This window comes from Euleptes europaea, chromosome 8 (assembly GCF_029931775.1).
Source record: "Euleptes europaea isolate rEulEur1 chromosome 8, rEulEur1.hap1, whole genome shotgun sequence".
Classification (NCBI taxonomy): domain Eukaryota; kingdom Metazoa; phylum Chordata; class Lepidosauria; order Squamata; family Sphaerodactylidae; genus Euleptes; species Euleptes europaea.
In genome coordinates, this window is record NC_079319.1 from 43602965 (window position 1) to 43619693 (window position 16729).

Below are 16729 nucleotides of genomic sequence, written 5' to 3' on the forward strand. Positions count from 1 at the left end.
CTGTGGGGAACATAGCCAATCATTAAATATGTGAATTTCAAGGCGCAATAAGAGCGTGTTTCAAAATTATTTGGTAATTTAGCCACCAGCAGAAACTTCCCAAAACATTACAAAACATTACATGCCTTTCAGTCCTTTAAGAAAATGTAGAAAAGTTTCATCCAATGGCACCTTTCTCACTGAAGTCATGTTTGGGGGAGATGGAGACCAAATCTGCAACAACTGAACCCCACGATTACAATGCATTTCCACTCCCCAAAATCAATCCTGTTGGTTCTTAAATATTCTGTTTTCTTATACAATGACTCATATCTTTATTGCACATGATTCACTGAACACATTGTTGTTTTGCTTTACTTCCTGTCAGCAAAATGCACACAACAGTGAAACCTCCTTTTATCCATTTTTCTCACAGATTAAGTGAACTTTGAATAGATTAATTGTTTTCTTTCAGTGCTGACAGTTCAAATCCCTCATACACTTACACACATCTATATTTAACACAAATTTTATTTTAGAATGTCCTGAGTCTGGTGCTAATTTAGAACCATAGTGTGAATTTTATAGAACACTGTTTCCTTTTATAAAGGATGTTCACAGCTTCTCAGTCATCTCAAGGGCAGACAGGGGTCATAAGGCTAGGAAGCCAAGACAGGTGGGCTGACAGAAGTCTGGAGCTTGGGTTTTCATTGTACCAGAGGTCATAAATTTAAAAATTCTTTAATATTGTAATACATATTAAATGAGAATAATACACATAGGTCCCCACAATTAAATTTTAATTCCATTAAAAACAAAGGTCGTTTTTAAAAACTCAAGGTTGTTATGCCATCTCATATGCTTCTGTACCCTTCAGCTATTTCTAGTTGGTACATCTTGTAATGATATGGAATTATCATTCTTCATTCTATTATCAACTTTAATATCATGTTGGAGAATTGGATCCAGCTTTGTCAATGGGAAGAGTTAATGGAAGTTGACCTTGCCTGTCTTCCCTGTCAGCTCCCAAGGGTCCCGAAAAGCTGGCTCTGAGGGGTAGAGGACCCTTTTGAATAAACTGCCATGTGGCACCATGTGCAGGGACTGCTGGGATAAGGGAGCATAGTGCCAAATCACCCCTCCTCCCACTTGGGCAAACAGATCAAGCTGGTCTTGTTAAAACCAAATGTTAGACTAGGAAAGCCTTGGCCTGATCTAGCAGGAAAATCTTAAACAGATCTATTCTGAATCCTACTCACGTCTATTCAATAAGGATTGTTGCCAGGAAAGCATTTATTGGATGTCACTTATAGATTAGTTATTGCTTGATTGGTAAAATATCCTGAGTCAGCACTCTTGAGTAAATTGAAAAGACACCTATGATCCAAATTGAGAGAGCCAGCGTGGTGTAGTGGTTAAAGTGTCGGACTAGGATCTGGGAAACCACTCTGCCATGGAAACTTGCTGGGTGACCTTGGGCCAGTAACACACACTCAGCCTTGACCCTGGCAAGTATTTGGATGGGAGACCTCAGAGGAATTCCAGGTCATGGTGCGGAGGCAGGCCAAGGCAAACCACCTCTTGCCTTGAACATCCTAAGGGGTCACCATAAGTCCGCTGTGACTTGACAGCCAAAATAAATGATCCAAATTGGTGAAAAAAATAAGTCAGCCACACAAAACTGAAATAAGTCCCTCCCTATACAAGAAGCCTGTGGCACCATGGCAAGTCTTGATGCCAGCCTATTCCTATGAATGTGTTTTCTCCAAAAGGGAGCAAGAAGAGCTCACCTTCCTATTTCTCCTGTATCTCACAGTTCTCCCTAAAATGCTGCTCCTGGGGACTGACTCCCAGGAACAGCATGTGGGTATGATGTGGGGAGGGTCTGCAGTGGGAGGAGGGAATCTGCAGAAATCCATCATTTCCACTGCTGGAAGACTACTTGGGATCCAACCAAAGACAATGACAAAACTCCCACTGATTTGAATCAAGTGGAATTGAAGCTGAGAACCTTTATTTGCTACACAAGCATTTGGAAATCAAGGGGCCTAAGCATTTAATATCAAGAAGTTATAAGATAATAATGTCCATGTTTAATGTATATTATTTAATGCCCTTCCTGAAAACTTGAATGGACCCATTCAATATTGGATGCCATAATCCTAAACATCTCTGTGGTTTGATCCACAAACCACTTAAATTTGCTAATTTAGCCATATTGGCTTTAATGTGAATAAACTGACACAGATATTATTGCTTTGCGTAACGCATTTGTAGATCAGACAGATTTTTCGAAGGCTCTCCCTTTTCTAACAGAATGTGCGAATATATGTATAATTATAACTGATGGGTAATTTATGTGATAAAAAGAATAATTAGTTATATTTTAAATTTTTAATTAATTTACTTGAAAGAAACATCCAGTGACCTCAATAGAATTAAAGAACATTTAGGTGTGTTTTGGACTGGGACACAATAACCAACCATGAGACAGTTTCTGCTTTTTAGATGGTATTTACTGAAGACAAAAAGAAATGAGCAGTCCTCAAAGAAGAAAATGACCTTTACAATAGGAGCACTTATTTGAGCACAACTTAACAAGATATATATCTGAAGTCCAGGCTGTCACTCACTCATATTTCAGGAAAGGCCAAAAAATCATCTCTGTTCTGACACAGAAGTAATCATTCATGTAAGAACATTTGTTTCATTGGTCTAATAAACGTTTATCTTCATTTAATTTTGTGCATTGGGCATCTTTCCTATAACACGCTTATCCTATTGCTCCTCCTATAGCAATGCTTTTAAACCATTAATTACAGTTTGTCGCTAATTTTGTCCTAAGGTTAGATAAGCTTGTCCTCTGACAATCAGTAATCTCTAACATAATCTTTGGGAGTATTTTAGCTTTGGAGCCTGTGAGCTGTCAGCAACTCCACTAGTTGTTCAATTTACACCTGCTGAGCTGGGATCAGCTAACTTTAGCTTGGATAAAGTTTCTACTCAGATAATAGGCTAAGGTTGCTTACCTGTTATGGCTAAAAAGTCACAATGGGTGGCCTCAATTAGTAGATGGAGGCCCCCCCCCCCGGCCACCATAATGTGGCATTTGCCTTTAATATATTTTAACTTATTTATGAAAGAGGGCTCTTATTTATGAAAGATACCATGTCTGTAAAGGCAACAGAAAAGAACCATCAAGATCATGCATCAGTGGCAGCTCCAAGGATGCTCAGTTGCATTTACTGTGGCCTCTAAGTAGACAGAATACTTTTTCAGTGCCATGGTGAATGAATGAATGAACAAATGAAACAGATAAAAGAAAGATAGGAAAGAAAAAAAGGTAATCTTAATAGGAAAAGTTCAGTTAGATGGCTTTTCAAGAAATGAAAGTTTTTTATGTGTCAGTGGAACCAATGTGTTTTTTTTCTGATATGTGGGAATCGTAATGTAAGATGTATGGTACTAAACTCAATATATTTATGGATATGTGATCACTGCAAAAAAGATGAGATACAGTTTTGGGCTGTGAATGGGTCTTGCAATTCTTAATTTTAATTTATTTTCCATCAATTATGAATTATGATAAATTACATGATTGCATACATATAGAAATAAATAATTATGTATTTGAACACACATGCTATATAAAGGAGCACTATCTTTTGGAATGTGAGAGGGTTTTTTTATTTCTCTTGGTTCAATTAATTCCATTAATTTATTTTGCACAAAAGACCAAGAAACACATATAGTAAACACTTTATTTTTTACACAATGTAAAGATATTTGTAAAATAAGATTATTAGCTAGGGCTCAAAGAACCATACAGCAAGTTACTTTTGTAGTGATTTAACTACATAATTAAATAAATTGTATAATGTGTTGCATGGTTCACTTTTTCAATTAATATGTGAGGGTTTGTTCACTATTGCAGTCAATGGACACAAAAAGTAACTACCGTATATAATGTTACATAACAAGAGTACATAATGAGTTGGAAAGCCAATAATTAAAGAGCTTTGACTTGTGAAAACACAAGTTGTAAATCTTGGGGGAAAAACTTCTCTTTTCTCACCAATTAAGTAAGATCCACTTTCCTACCTTGAGAGGGCAAGCAAGTTATCAGGGCTATGTCTATGTACATAGGATTAACTATGCCATGGCACTGTTCTTCCATGACGTGAGAATAAAGACAAACTTCTCAGCACTATACCTCCCCCCCACACAAAAAACCCTCAGAAAAGTCTTCATTTTACAAACTGTAATTATTAGACTCTGGAAGGTATGAATAATTTATCCATCCATAGTATTTTCATCATATTTTAAAAAGAAACACATTCTTTATTTAAAAGATAGTTATCCTTCTTTCATAACCAAAAGAGGTGGTTCAAAACTCAAATAAATATGATTGGTTAGATTTGTTGTCTCTCTGCAGCTCCTGGCACCACCCACAAAGTTATTGTTAAGGGTTAGGGAACCCTTAGGGACAGCATAGGATGCAACACATGCAGCTCAAGTGAGAAATCCTGGGAACTAAAGAAGTTCTCCACCTTTTGCTCCTACAGGTTCTATGTGTATCCATCTGACCCAGAGGTTCCCAAACGTTTTGAGTCATAGAGCACTTTTCATGAGATAAATTCGTCACAAAGCATTAATTTTCAACTTGCACCTCTATAATAAAACGAATGGCAATAGTATTTTTCTTTCCAATCTCTTCATGGAGCAGTAGGAGATGTTTTGTGGAGCACCAGGTGCTCCACAGAGCACAGTTTGGGAACCTCTGATCTAACCCAAAAGCGAAAAGTAAAAAGAGGGGGGGGGGAGGTTAAGCTCTACAATAGTGTTAGAACTGCTGAGAACCAGCAGAAGAGCCGACAACAATAGGCACCACTAAAACCCTGCAAAAATAACACTGAATACTTGAAACTGATAAGAGTGGGTCTCAGGTAAATGTATGTAGAGACGTTGTTTCATAATTTAGACACCATAAGTCAGTGGTCTCCCACATAGTGCCCGTGGGTGCCCTGGTGCCCACTGACATCTTTTCTGGCACACTGCCAAGTGTTTTTAGGAAGTGGGCAGCAACAGGTAGGGCTTTTGCCCAACAAGGCTTCTGTTTGACTATGGGAGATTTGATTGGCTGAGCAGATTTTTTTAAAATGTTGCTTTTCCAGCAGCTGCCACCACAGCATAAGGATCTGCACTGTGTGGCTGAAGTTAAACTGCGGCAATTATTTTGTGGCTCCTTCTGCGGCAACCATTTGGTAGCAGCCGTTTTGTTCCTCCACCCACCATGCCATGTCAGAATTCTAAATGTGCCCACAGGCTCAAAAAGGACAGGGACTGCTGCCATAACGAATGTTGGTGGGCAAACTAATGTTGCAACTAGCACATCTGTTGCGGTACAGCATGCTATGATCATGAACTGAACTAATATTGCAAGCATCTATTGGTTAGTGTCTTTCCTTGTCTATGGAAATCTACAGTTTTCAGTTCCAATTGCCCAAGGATATAGCATATGTGGCCATCCTCCTATGATTCTTTCCACAAAATTCTTGTGCTGGCTGACAGAAAATTAGCTGCATGTCTGTGTTCAGGTGTAGAACAAACCATGATGTGTTATTATGAAACTGAGCCTTGAAAGGCTTATGAGCTCCCACCCACCCCAAATGGTGATCAAAGAATTGAAGGCTTCTGCATTCCGAATCATGGTTTGCTGTTTGGTTGGATTTAAATGATCCAGAAAACTATGGTCCGTGTGGTGAAATACAGAAGTCCTCCATTCCTTAGCCACATGTGAAATGAGGAGGGCAAAAAAGGGGTAATGAATGAACCCAGGTGCGTCCAGTTCATTGCCATTATGTCTGAATGCAACCTGCATCTTTCATGCTGAGCTGAAACTTCAAAAAGTGGAAAAACTCCTAGCACAACAAAAAGGTACAATCTACATAATTTTGAAAATAATATAAGGGCCTACTACATAGCACTATTAAGAATAAATGTAATGAAAGTCAAAAAGTACCCATATGAAAAAAAAGATGTCAGGGGTGATGAACACCAGGCCCCCCTCCTTCTCAGCCCCCCACATGGTCAAGCCCTGCATCCACCAGGCCTAGTAGGGTTACAGATGCACCTTGTAAAGATCTTCACACAAACCAGCTAAACAGCGGCAGCTGGACCTTTAAGAGTGAGGCAGCCACTTAAAGCTGGCTGTAGTCCGCCAGGTGCCCCCCAAGCAAGTGTTGGGAAGCTCAACCCTGGGGATGAGGAAGGGGAGTAATGAGTCAGAAACTGCTCAGAAGTCACTATTGACCCCTCATATGTGTGGACATGACCTCATAGGCCTTCTGGATAGAGGGAGGCTACTGGGCATGCTCAGCCCTTGTCCCTCTCTGTCTGAGACCAAGGGGAAACCCTTCAGCTAAGCTGGGCCCTGGTGCAAGACAAGTGAAGCTTGGGATCCTACAAGAACTTTGGTTGATTTGATTTCTGACAAATAACAAATAGATCTGGAAGTCCACAGAATCTCTGAAGAACAAATTTAATGTCTTATGGTTAACAAGTTACTGAACTGGTTTTCTTCAGGAGTAGGGTTGTGCCAAAAAAAAAAAAAATGGTAAATTTCAGGTTCTGGTTTATTGGGCCTGATTTTTTTCAGGAATATCTGGAATAAGCTGAATACCCATACAGGTAAAGGGGTATTTTGGCTTTATTTTCGGGTTTACCAAAAAAATTCAGGTCAATTATAGTCCATGGGGATATTTTTTTCAAAGTTCCTGTGGGAGCATTTTTGCAATTCAAAAATAGTTTGCAATTCAAAAACAAGTTTAAGACTTGATTTGCCAAAACAAGGACTGATGTTGAAAACCACAGATATAATTTATTTACGTACGTTAAGCAGACACATACATATAGTACCTGTAGTAAAAAAGATTTTTCACAAATTTGGGGGTAACAATACACAGGAGTCAGATAATTTCCTAGCTGTGCAAGGACATTGTCGTTTATACAAATTTGAGCCAAAAGAGATTATCTGACAAAACAGAAATTTTGAAGCATTCCATACTTTAAAAAAAAATGATAATATAAGTTGCTAATCATACGGGGGGGGGGGGGATCACAGGCTTACTAGAAACACACACAAATTCAGTCCTTGCACTGAACAGTGCTCATTATGTAAATGCAAATGCTTCTGTGTTAAAATGTTTCCATGTTCCTTTGGTCAAATCAGCAAGGCTTAATATAGTCCTTAACAAAGAAAGAAGTTTACAACTATGTGAATATCGTCTTACCTTTTTTGGTATTCAGGATGCAACGTTTGCTATTCAGGATGCCAAAACACATTCTAGTATTTTCATTGTTGTTTAACACAGGAAGACAATTGCTTTAAACAGGAAGTGTGATGAATAAATTGTGCTTCTAAATTGCAACAATAAGAAGTTTTAAAGTAAAGTGGACAGCATAAAGTAATTACACAATACCTTGGAGGGGGGGAACAAAGACTACTTGGTTCCTAAATATATTCCCTGGAGATTAATTGCAACTGTCTAACACCCTTTTAAGAAACAAGTAAATTCTCTCCATAACTCCAAGAAATATACCACTAAACAAATCTCCATTTAATTAATAAAAGGAATGGAAATAAAATGGTATTTAAATCACCACAGATGTCTTGCTTGTAACTATCATGAGGTTGCTCTACTCTTGTTTCTTTCTTTTTCTACTCAGGGCAATTACTAGCACTGGCTCATGTCCATATTTTTAATGCTGCAAATTTTTCAGAAGCTGTGATCATGGTAGCATCTGCTGTGCTGCTTCACTGTGTGTAAACCGTTGAACATAGGATGTTCTTCTATATCAGATCAGAACAAAGATCCAGCTGGCCTAATATGATCTCCTCTGAGTGACAGTAGCTTCCTAGGACTTCAGGCAAAGATCCACCCCCCCCCCCCAGGAACACTAATTGAAACCCTTTATTCTGCTACCTGAAGAAGCCAGGGATTTTTTGTGCTCTTCTTCAACCACTTTCTTAATATATTTTGCTGAAAAGTCACACGTGAACACATGAAGCTGCCTTATACTGAATCAGACCCTTGGCACATCTGGAGCCTTGGACAATGAAATATAGAGCTGGGTATCATCTGTATGTTGATGACAACCCAAATCAGATCAATTATGAAAACATTTAATAAGCCTGATCCCAATACTAATCTCAGAGAAAGTTCACTGCTTATTTCCCTCCAATGTGAGAACTGTCAATTTACTCCTGCTATCTGCTTCCTGCCCTGATCTTGATGGCCCAGGCTAGCCCTATCTCATCAGATCTTGGAAACTAAGTAGGGTCAACTCTGGTTAGAATTTGGATGGGAGCCCACCAAGGAAGTCCAGGATCACTAGGCAGAGGCAGGCAATGCAAACCACCTCTGAACGACTCTTGCCTTGAAAATGCTACAGGGTCTCCATACTGACATTTATCTGCTAGGATTTATTGGTAGTGCTGAAATCGAACTGTGGCTGAGCCCTGGCACAGACCAACTGCAGGAATAATTCTGGGTAAGTGTGTATGTGATTGCTCCCTGCTTAGGCATGGTTGCCTTCAACGCAGCCCCTCTTCAGTACAGCCTCTGGGTCTTTCCTCCTTGTAGAAGCAGCAGAGCCGCACCTTCCAGGACTTTAAGCATGAATAGGTTGGGCCAATAACAGGCGTGGCCTCCTTTGCACTGTTTCTTCCTGCCCTTGCTCTGATTAATGTTCTGATTTAATTAGATAAGAGGATTTGCTGAGCCAACCATAAACAAACAAGTGTGGAATGGATTCTTGTGGTTTACCTGCAGCCTGGCAGTTCAAGGACTTCCAGCCCACCCCTAACAAAAAGTAACTTGCCAGGGAAGCCCTTCTGTGAAACAGTCAGCCAGTATAAAGAGAACTCAGTGGAGAGTGCAACATCTGCTGTGCTGGGCTCAGATTGCAGGGCCAAAAGTGTGACAAGGGACTGAGATGTTTCGAACCATCCTGGGAGCTTCCAGATCTGGCCACGACCCTGAACATTTCAGGAACCTGAGCCAGCCTGGTGTAGTGGTTAAGAGCGGTGGTTTGGAGCGGTGGACTTTGATCTGGAGAACCGGGTTTGATTCCCCACTCCTCCACATGAGCGGCAGAGGCTAATCTGGCGAACTGGATTTGTTTCCCCACTCCTCCACATGAAGCCAGCAGGGTGACCTTGGGCTAGTCACACTCTCTTAGCCCCACCTACCTCTGTCTGTTGTGGGGAAGGGACGGCGATTGTCTGTCTGTTGTGGGGAGGGGAAGGTAAGCCGATGTGATTCTTCCTTCAGTGGTAGAGTAAGTTGGCATATATAAAAACTAACTTCTTCTCGGCGGTGTGCTCTCGGTGCCAATCGCCACGTTTATCACTTCTGAGCATAGATAACTAAAGCCGGCGCTTGACTGTTCCAAGAACCCTGCTCAGTACCATTTTTATGTGGATGCCTGCAGAACCCTACAGCTCTGGTTCCCTCCCCCTCCCAAGAAAACCCGTCCCCCAAACATTCCAGCGCCTTCCAGCCCTTGCTACAACACGATGTAGCCCCGACCCTCCGGCTCTTGAAACAGCCGGGGAAGGGGCTTTGCTGCCAATGACAAGGACCTCTCCCCAAAGGCAAAGCGGCAGGGCCGGCGACCTTCTTGGGCGGGCATCTCGCGGCTGTCGCCTGGTAAAGGGGCTGCCCCAGCTCCACCCAACCCCTTTGGATCTTGTTGCCGTTTATGCAGGGGAGGTTTTGCCTTGGGTTTGCCGCTCTCTCGATGCACAGTTTCCCCATCCGAATTCTCAAAACTCTGCCTGGGGGCTTATTGTTGAGTTTTGAGAATTCAGACGGGGAAAACGTGCATCTAAAGAGTGGCAAATCCAAGGCAAAACCTCCCAGGCGTAAATGGCCGTTATCTCCGACGGAAAGGGTCACTTGGTTAATTAATGTGCGGGTGATGATTTCCGAAGACTGGAATGGGTGATTCCCTTGAAGCAAGGACTCTTTTTGGTGGAAAGGTTTTTTTTTATCCCCCCTCCCCTTATTTTCCACCAAGCAACACACGTTGTATAATTACAATAAATGAATGCTTCAGTGCTGCCTGAAGCACTCGTCTCTTCGCTGCTAAGGCTTCCGTCCCTTTGTCTAGAACGTCAGCGTCTCGTTTGGCTCCAAACCCCTTTCCTTAACATTGCTCTCTTTATGGTCCAGCTATTTTGAAATGTAAAGAGACCCAATTTCGGAGCCCAGGGGCCTTCGAAGTGTGAAGAAACCGACGGTCGGGATATTCGCTCCAAAGCGCTCCCGCCGAGTTCTACCAGCAAGCGCAGTTCGCCACTTTCGGCTGAAACTGACAAGGGTCTAAGATGTTCGCTTTAAAAGAGTTACAGTGCATTCCTAAGGAGAGTGACTCCAGTCTAAACCCATTGAAATGAATGGGCTTAGACTGGAGTAACTCTCCTTAGGAATGCACTATTAGAGCCCTAACTGGTTGGCTGCAGACACCGACTCGGGAAGAATCGTTCACGTCGCCATTATTTTCGGTGACCCACCACCACCGGTTTTTCTTCACTGCAGGCAAGGAGACCAATACATCTGGGCTGCGTGCCAAATCCCGCGCATAAGAAAGGGGCATCGGGTTGAACCCACCCAGCTTTCTCACTCAGACCTACCCATGTCCTCTTCTTACTCCGGCCCCCGTGGCACATGCCTTTTGCTCATGCAGATCCCATGGTCCGTTTGGGTGGTCAAAGGGGATCTCACCCTTTTCAGCTGTAAAAAAGGCTGTTTGTCCTCAAAGGACCCACCGACCCCTTTGCAGTGAATGGGACAAGAGCCAAAGAGTCTTTCATTTGAAAGCCAAGGCGGCGGTTTAAAAACCTTTTCTCCTTTCAGCAAACCCAGACGAATTATATGGCACGTTAACAGATTTACTGAAGGCTTTAATCTTTGAGGGGCCTCAAGACCCCTCGCAAGGTGTTCGGTGCAATTTTTGTTGGGGTTTTTTTTTTTTTTAGTGAAGCTGGTCTCATAATCTCTGAGATCTATCGCTTCGTTGTTATTTAGAGCAAAAAGGGAGGGGAGAGGCTGAGAAGATAATGTGTTTATCAGAGGACATTGATTTTAGCAGAAATCTCACGAATGTGTTTTATTTCTTTGGCCTCGGGTTTTCGGGATGGCTTTTAAAAAGGCGCCAGATTGGAAAGTGACCGGAGTCTCCCCCCGCCCCCAATATGCCAAGAAGCGAATGCCTTGTCTTCCCGAGGCTTTTTGTGGAGCGATCTGTTGCCGGCGTCCGTCTTGTATGACTTTCGCGACGGCGTCGCTCCGGGACTTGCGCTCAATCCGGAATGCGAAAGCGCTGGCCTCGGACCTCTATTGGAAACAGAGCGTGCCTCCTTCGCACGACACGAGAAACGGAGAGCGAAGGTCTGCTGAAGGAGGAGAAAACGACTCTTTCCAAGACCTTCATTTTAGCCTATGGGAAACCAGAAAATTGTGTTTTTTTCTTACGGCGAGAGCAGATATCGCCCTAGCACGGGACAGTGACTGAAAGTGGCCCCAAATAATCGATCAGCGTGGGTCTGGCCTTTAGAAAACCGCACGACAGAAACATTTTTGGGGAGGGGCATGGAAACTTTGCATCACCGTGAGTTTCTCAAGTAATTCCAAATCAGCCCGATTTCATTTGGATAAGAAACGTTTGATTTCATTAGTCACTTTGCTGATAACAAGTTCAGGCAATTACGGAAAAGGTCCTCGTCTGCCCTTTAGCCCAGTGCGGGTGCCTGAGAAGGAGGGGTGAAGTCGCAGCCTTGACGCCCCTCCTCAGAGAAGTTCTTCCTTCCTTCGGCACGCACGTCCAGGGGGCTTAGAAGGGGGTGTCTGTTCAAGATCGCCGCCGGGATGTCTTTCTTAAACCTACTTATTCCAGAGCAGAATAAGCCCTGTAGTAAGGGCACTGCTATGTCTTAACTGCACCCACAGGCAATAAATCTCACTGGATTCCGTGTGATTTCTGAGTAAGCATGTTCCAGAATGCCGCCAGGATCCACTTTAAATATTGGGTCTGCAATAAAACTCTGGTCAAACCAAAGATAAAACTTTTCCCTATGTGAAGCTGTTTTCTCACTGTAGCTCACCTTTTTCTTTTCTTTTTTCGCCAGGAAAAAGTTATGTAGGGTCTGGAATAAAAACAGTATATTTAAAATGCTTTGCTCTCCCCCCAATCTTAATTCTCTCATACTGTATTTGGAGTAGTAAGTTGGAGTGTTGGGGGGAAATTGTGTGACAACCATAAAAGGAAAATTATTGTATGTAAAGTAGTCTTTTTTTTAATGTAAGGGTAATGTATTATCTAGAGCTGAACTTCTTGAGGCAAAATTTTACCTTTAACATCAACTGGTATTGCGATCAAATGTTCACTGCTTAAATGCTTTGCAGAACTGACTAGAGAACATGAGGTATACACTTGGCTGTTCTGAATAGTTCCAAAAAGTTTAATATGTTCTTGCCAGGAAGTCAATTCCATGTAGACTATAGGGGGCAAAATATTTTCTAGATTTTAGGCAAATAGTGGCTGGGTGGGAGAACTGCAAACTTGCCGGGAAGTCAATTCCATGTAGACTATAGGGGGCAAAATATTTTCTAGATTTTAGGCAAATAGTGGCTGGGTGGGAGAACTGCAAACCTGCTTCTTGAATAGACCCTTAGAAGTTCACAAACTGAAGCCAGGTAACACCATTTCAGGCTAACTAAAGGGACACAAACAGCATGAACCAGCATGGCTAGCTAGAATCCATACGGAAGAATATCCGGGTTCGCCTTTACGACTTCAGAAAGCGTTTTCACAAGGCCCTTTGTAAATCATCACAGAAGAGGGACACTGACCCACGACACAATCACCTGAGTTTTATTGGCGAGTTCCTTCCAAGTCAAACTTTACCGGGGCCCTGGCGACAAGGAGTCCGAAATCATTCTGTACAACACCCCCATCCCCACCCCCCACCCCCCAAAAAAGACACCTGTATAAAAGCAGGAGAGGTTCGAAACAGTCGGTCTCCTGCCCGCACTTCAAAGCGGCCACCCAATGGCAACCCGATGCAACCTCAGCCCTTGAGCGATGTTCTTCTTCACGCGAAAAACAAACCCTTCAGCGGGGATGCAGAAAGCAGGAACCCCCCTCTCTCTCCCCCACCACCCCCCGTTCAGAAAAAGTCCTCCGGGGTCTCTATACCAGCGGCCAGTCAATAAATTACAATAAATAGAGCCCAAGGGGTCCCCTCCTCGGTCCGCTGCAGCGTCACAGCTCCGGGTAGGCCCCGCCCCCGCCCGCGGCGGCGCAGTAGTAGGCGGCGGCGGCCGTGGCGGGTCCGGCCTCGGCGGCCTCGTGGCCCGGGTAGGCGAGTCCCAGCTCCGCAGGCCGGCAGCCGAAGGGCAGGTACTGCTCGAACTCGGCGCGGTCCACGTCGGCCAGCAGCTCCACGTCGTGCGCGGGGAGGGGCTCCAGGCCGACGGCCGCGTCCCCGCGCCTTGGCGGCGGCTGCGCGGGATCCTGAGCGGGCGACGAGGAGGAGGAGGAGGAGAAGGCGGCCAGAGGCGCCGGGAAGCGGCCGCGGAAGAGGCCGGCGCTGCTGCTGCCGCCGCCGCCGGAGGGGGCGCTGTGGCAGGGATACTCGGCCCCGGGCGGCGTGGGGTAGCCGTAGGGCCCCAGCAGGCAGGCGCCCTCCTCGGGCGGCGGGAAGAAGGCGGGCTCCGCGCAGGCGCCGCCCTCCGGCTCCGGGGTGGGGAGGTTGTAGCCGCCGAAGTGGGCCCCGAAGGCGGGCAGCGGCAGGGCGGCGCAGTCCCGGTAGGGGAAGCCCCCGAAGGCGGCCTGCTCGGGGTAGGGCAGGCCCAGGCCCTCGCAGCCGTCGGCGGGCAGGCCCAGCGGGTGGGGGTGCTGCTGCTGCTGCTGCTGGGGGTGCTGGTGGGGGGGCGGCGGCAGGAAGCCGCCCCCTCCGTCGGCCGCGCCGTCGCCGCGCTTCAGCCGCTTCACCTGCTTCCTGCGCCGCGGCCGGTACTTGTAGTTGGGGTGGTCGCGCATGTGCTGCAGGCGCAGCCGCTCCGCCTCGTCCACGAAGGGCCGCTTCTCGGGCAGCGACAGCGCCCGCCACGACTGGCCTGCCGGAGCGAGCAGAGGAGAGGAGAGCGCCGTTAAGCGGAGGCCCGGGCGGGACCCCCACGGGGGGCGGGAACGGGGGGGGGGGGGCGGCCACGGCCCAGGCGCCTGCTGGAGGCGCGGCCGCAACGCCCTCCAGGGAGGCAGGGGGCCTGCAGTGGGGCGGCGGGGGGGGGCATGGCGTCCTCGGACCTTCCTGCCTCCCGCGCCGAGATGGGCGGCTTGGGGAGGGGGGGCGGCAGTCCAGCCGTGGCATTGCCACAGAAAGAGCCACTGAACTCAAAGGCACGTTTTGCTTCTGGGGCCAGAGGGCGGCCCCGACGGTCTGTAGTGGAGACCGGCCGGGTTTTCGGGGTCTGTCCTTTCCAGACTCGGCGGTGAGGAAGGTCCCTGGCAAAAGGCAGCCTTGGGTTTGCTGCTCTCTAGAGGCACGTTTTTCCCCATCCGCATTCTCAAAACTCAAAACTAAGCCCCCGTGTCGAGTTTTGAGAATGCGGAGTGGGGAAAATGTGCGTCTGTAGAGCCGCCAACCCAAGGCAAAACCTCCCGTGCATAAATGGCCCTTGACTCTGGACAGCGGATACCCGGACCGTCGGGTTGGTCTCCAAGGTGCTACTGGACTCCCATCTGGGATCACCCAGACGAGGGGCCTTTCCGGCAGCTGGCCGGGCACCCTGCCCCACTGAAACCCCCTCCTTCTAAACAGCAGCTTCCTAAATCCCTCTTGACACTTTATGGATGGCCCCAATGGAAACTGACGTGCCTCTCTGCGGGACGGGTGGGTTTCGGGAGGGGCGGGTCCACGCGGAGGTAAACCCCACTGAATTTACAGGGGCTCCCAGTTAAACGAGCCTCGGCTCGCAGCGGCGGTAGCCCCCGCCGGAAAGTTGCGGGCTTTCCAGACGTGCGGGGGTGGGGGGAAGGCATTTCCCCATTAAGGCGGCGGCGGCGGTGGTGGTTTTTCTCCTGCCCCCGCCCTCGGGCCCGGGACTCACCCAGCATCTTGCTCAGCTCGGCGTTGTGCAGGTCCGGGTTCTGCTGCGCCAGCCGCTTGCGCTCGTCCTTGGCCCACACCATGAAGGCGTTCATGGGGCGGCGGATGCGGGCTTCGCCTTTGGGCCGGCCCGCGGGGCCCTGCTGCGCCGGGTCGCCCGCCGCCTCGGCTTGGCCCTTGCCGTCTGCCAGGGGGCTCAGCGCCTCTGCCCACGGGCACTGCATCATGAGCGGGGGGAGCGCGCACGGGCCGGGAGCCTGGTCGTCGCTGCTGGCGTATCCCGCATCGGGGCTGCTCATGTCCACTGCGCGCTGCCGGGCCGCGCCGCGCCTCGTCCTGCCGGGAGGGGGCTCGACGGCGGCGGCGGCGGCGGCGGCGGCTCCTGTGCGGGGCGCGCGCAAACTGGGCTCGGAGGCTGGACTAGCGGCGGCGGTCACCGCGCGGCTGGGTTTAAACTGGACGGTGGCCAATGGGGCTTGGTGGGCGGGGCCTGGGACGATCGCCGCGGGCGAGGAGAGGACCGGTTCCGTCCGCAACTCACCTGTGCGGGAGCCAGCCGGGAGTCACCTTTCCGGAGATGAGTGGATTTTTCCATGACTTGAGGGCTACGTGGAAGTAAATTCCATTGAGACCAATGGGATCTACTTTCAAGTAAGTGGGATGAGGCTCCCAGCGAGAAACGCAAGAAGGGGGCTCGCGATCGTTATGCAGGGAAGGACTCTGCTTGTGTTCTTTGTTTTTATGAGGACTAGGGAAAATAAAGCATCTTAGACCTGTTTTGTCTGTTTCCTGTCTGCTGGGATAGTTTCCTATTCCGGAAGTGTCACAGTAAACCCTATCTAAGAAACGCTATTTTTATACTGGCCGGTGAAGTGTATCTCTAGCTTTTTCTGCTTTCATGTATAATTCAAATGTTGTGTCCTTGAATGTAAGAAACTACACAAAATGTGTTATGGATTACATATAGCTTTTAGAAATGTTTCCATCTGAAAGGCACTAGCATATAATAATATAAGAGCATATATTATAAGCATAGCTTATTATTGCAAGGAAATAAATTATTTTGCTTCTTATATGCTCTCCTATATTATGCTGCAATGTATAAACTTCATAATATATTTGCACTTCAACTGGGTTAGTTTCCTCCGTTTATAGCAGGAACTCGAAGCAAGTGGACTTAAATTATTTCTGATATTTGGTGGCAAGATAATTCAGTCCCACTTTATTCAATGAGCTTCCTCTCAGTTAACTGCACACAGGGCTGTAGCCAAACAGTGCACTTTAATGCAGAGTTACTCCAGTCTAACAGTTCAATTCTAAATACACTTTGTGCGTGTAAAGTGCCGTCAAGTCACAGCTGACTTATTGTAACTCCTATTTGGGGTTTTCATGGCAAGAGACTAACTAACAGAGGTGGTTTTGCCAGTGCCTTCCTCTGCACAGCAACCCTGGTCTTCCTTGGTGGTCTCCCATCCAAATACTAACCAGGGCTGACCCTGCCTAGCTTCTGAGATCTGATGAGATCAGGCTAGCCTGGGCCATCCAGGTCAGGGCATAAATACACTTTACTGG

The 16729-nt window shown here is 46.7% G+C and overlaps 1 protein-coding gene across 1 annotated transcript; it reads right to left on the reverse strand.

Annotated features, from left to right (window-relative positions):
• Positions 1 to 13308: 13308 nt before the first annotated feature.
• On the reverse strand, positions 13309 to 15456 carry SOX17 (SRY-box transcription factor 17). The gene is made up of 2 exons (XM_056854728.1): positions 15159 to 15456; positions 13309 to 14165 (listed from the first exon to the last, which is right to left on the reverse strand). Exons 1-2 carry the CDS (start codon positions 15454 to 15456, stop codon positions 13309 to 13311), a joined length of 1155 nt encoding a protein of 384 aa, XP_056710706.1.
• Between the last annotated feature and the right edge of the window lie 1273 nt (positions 15457 to 16729).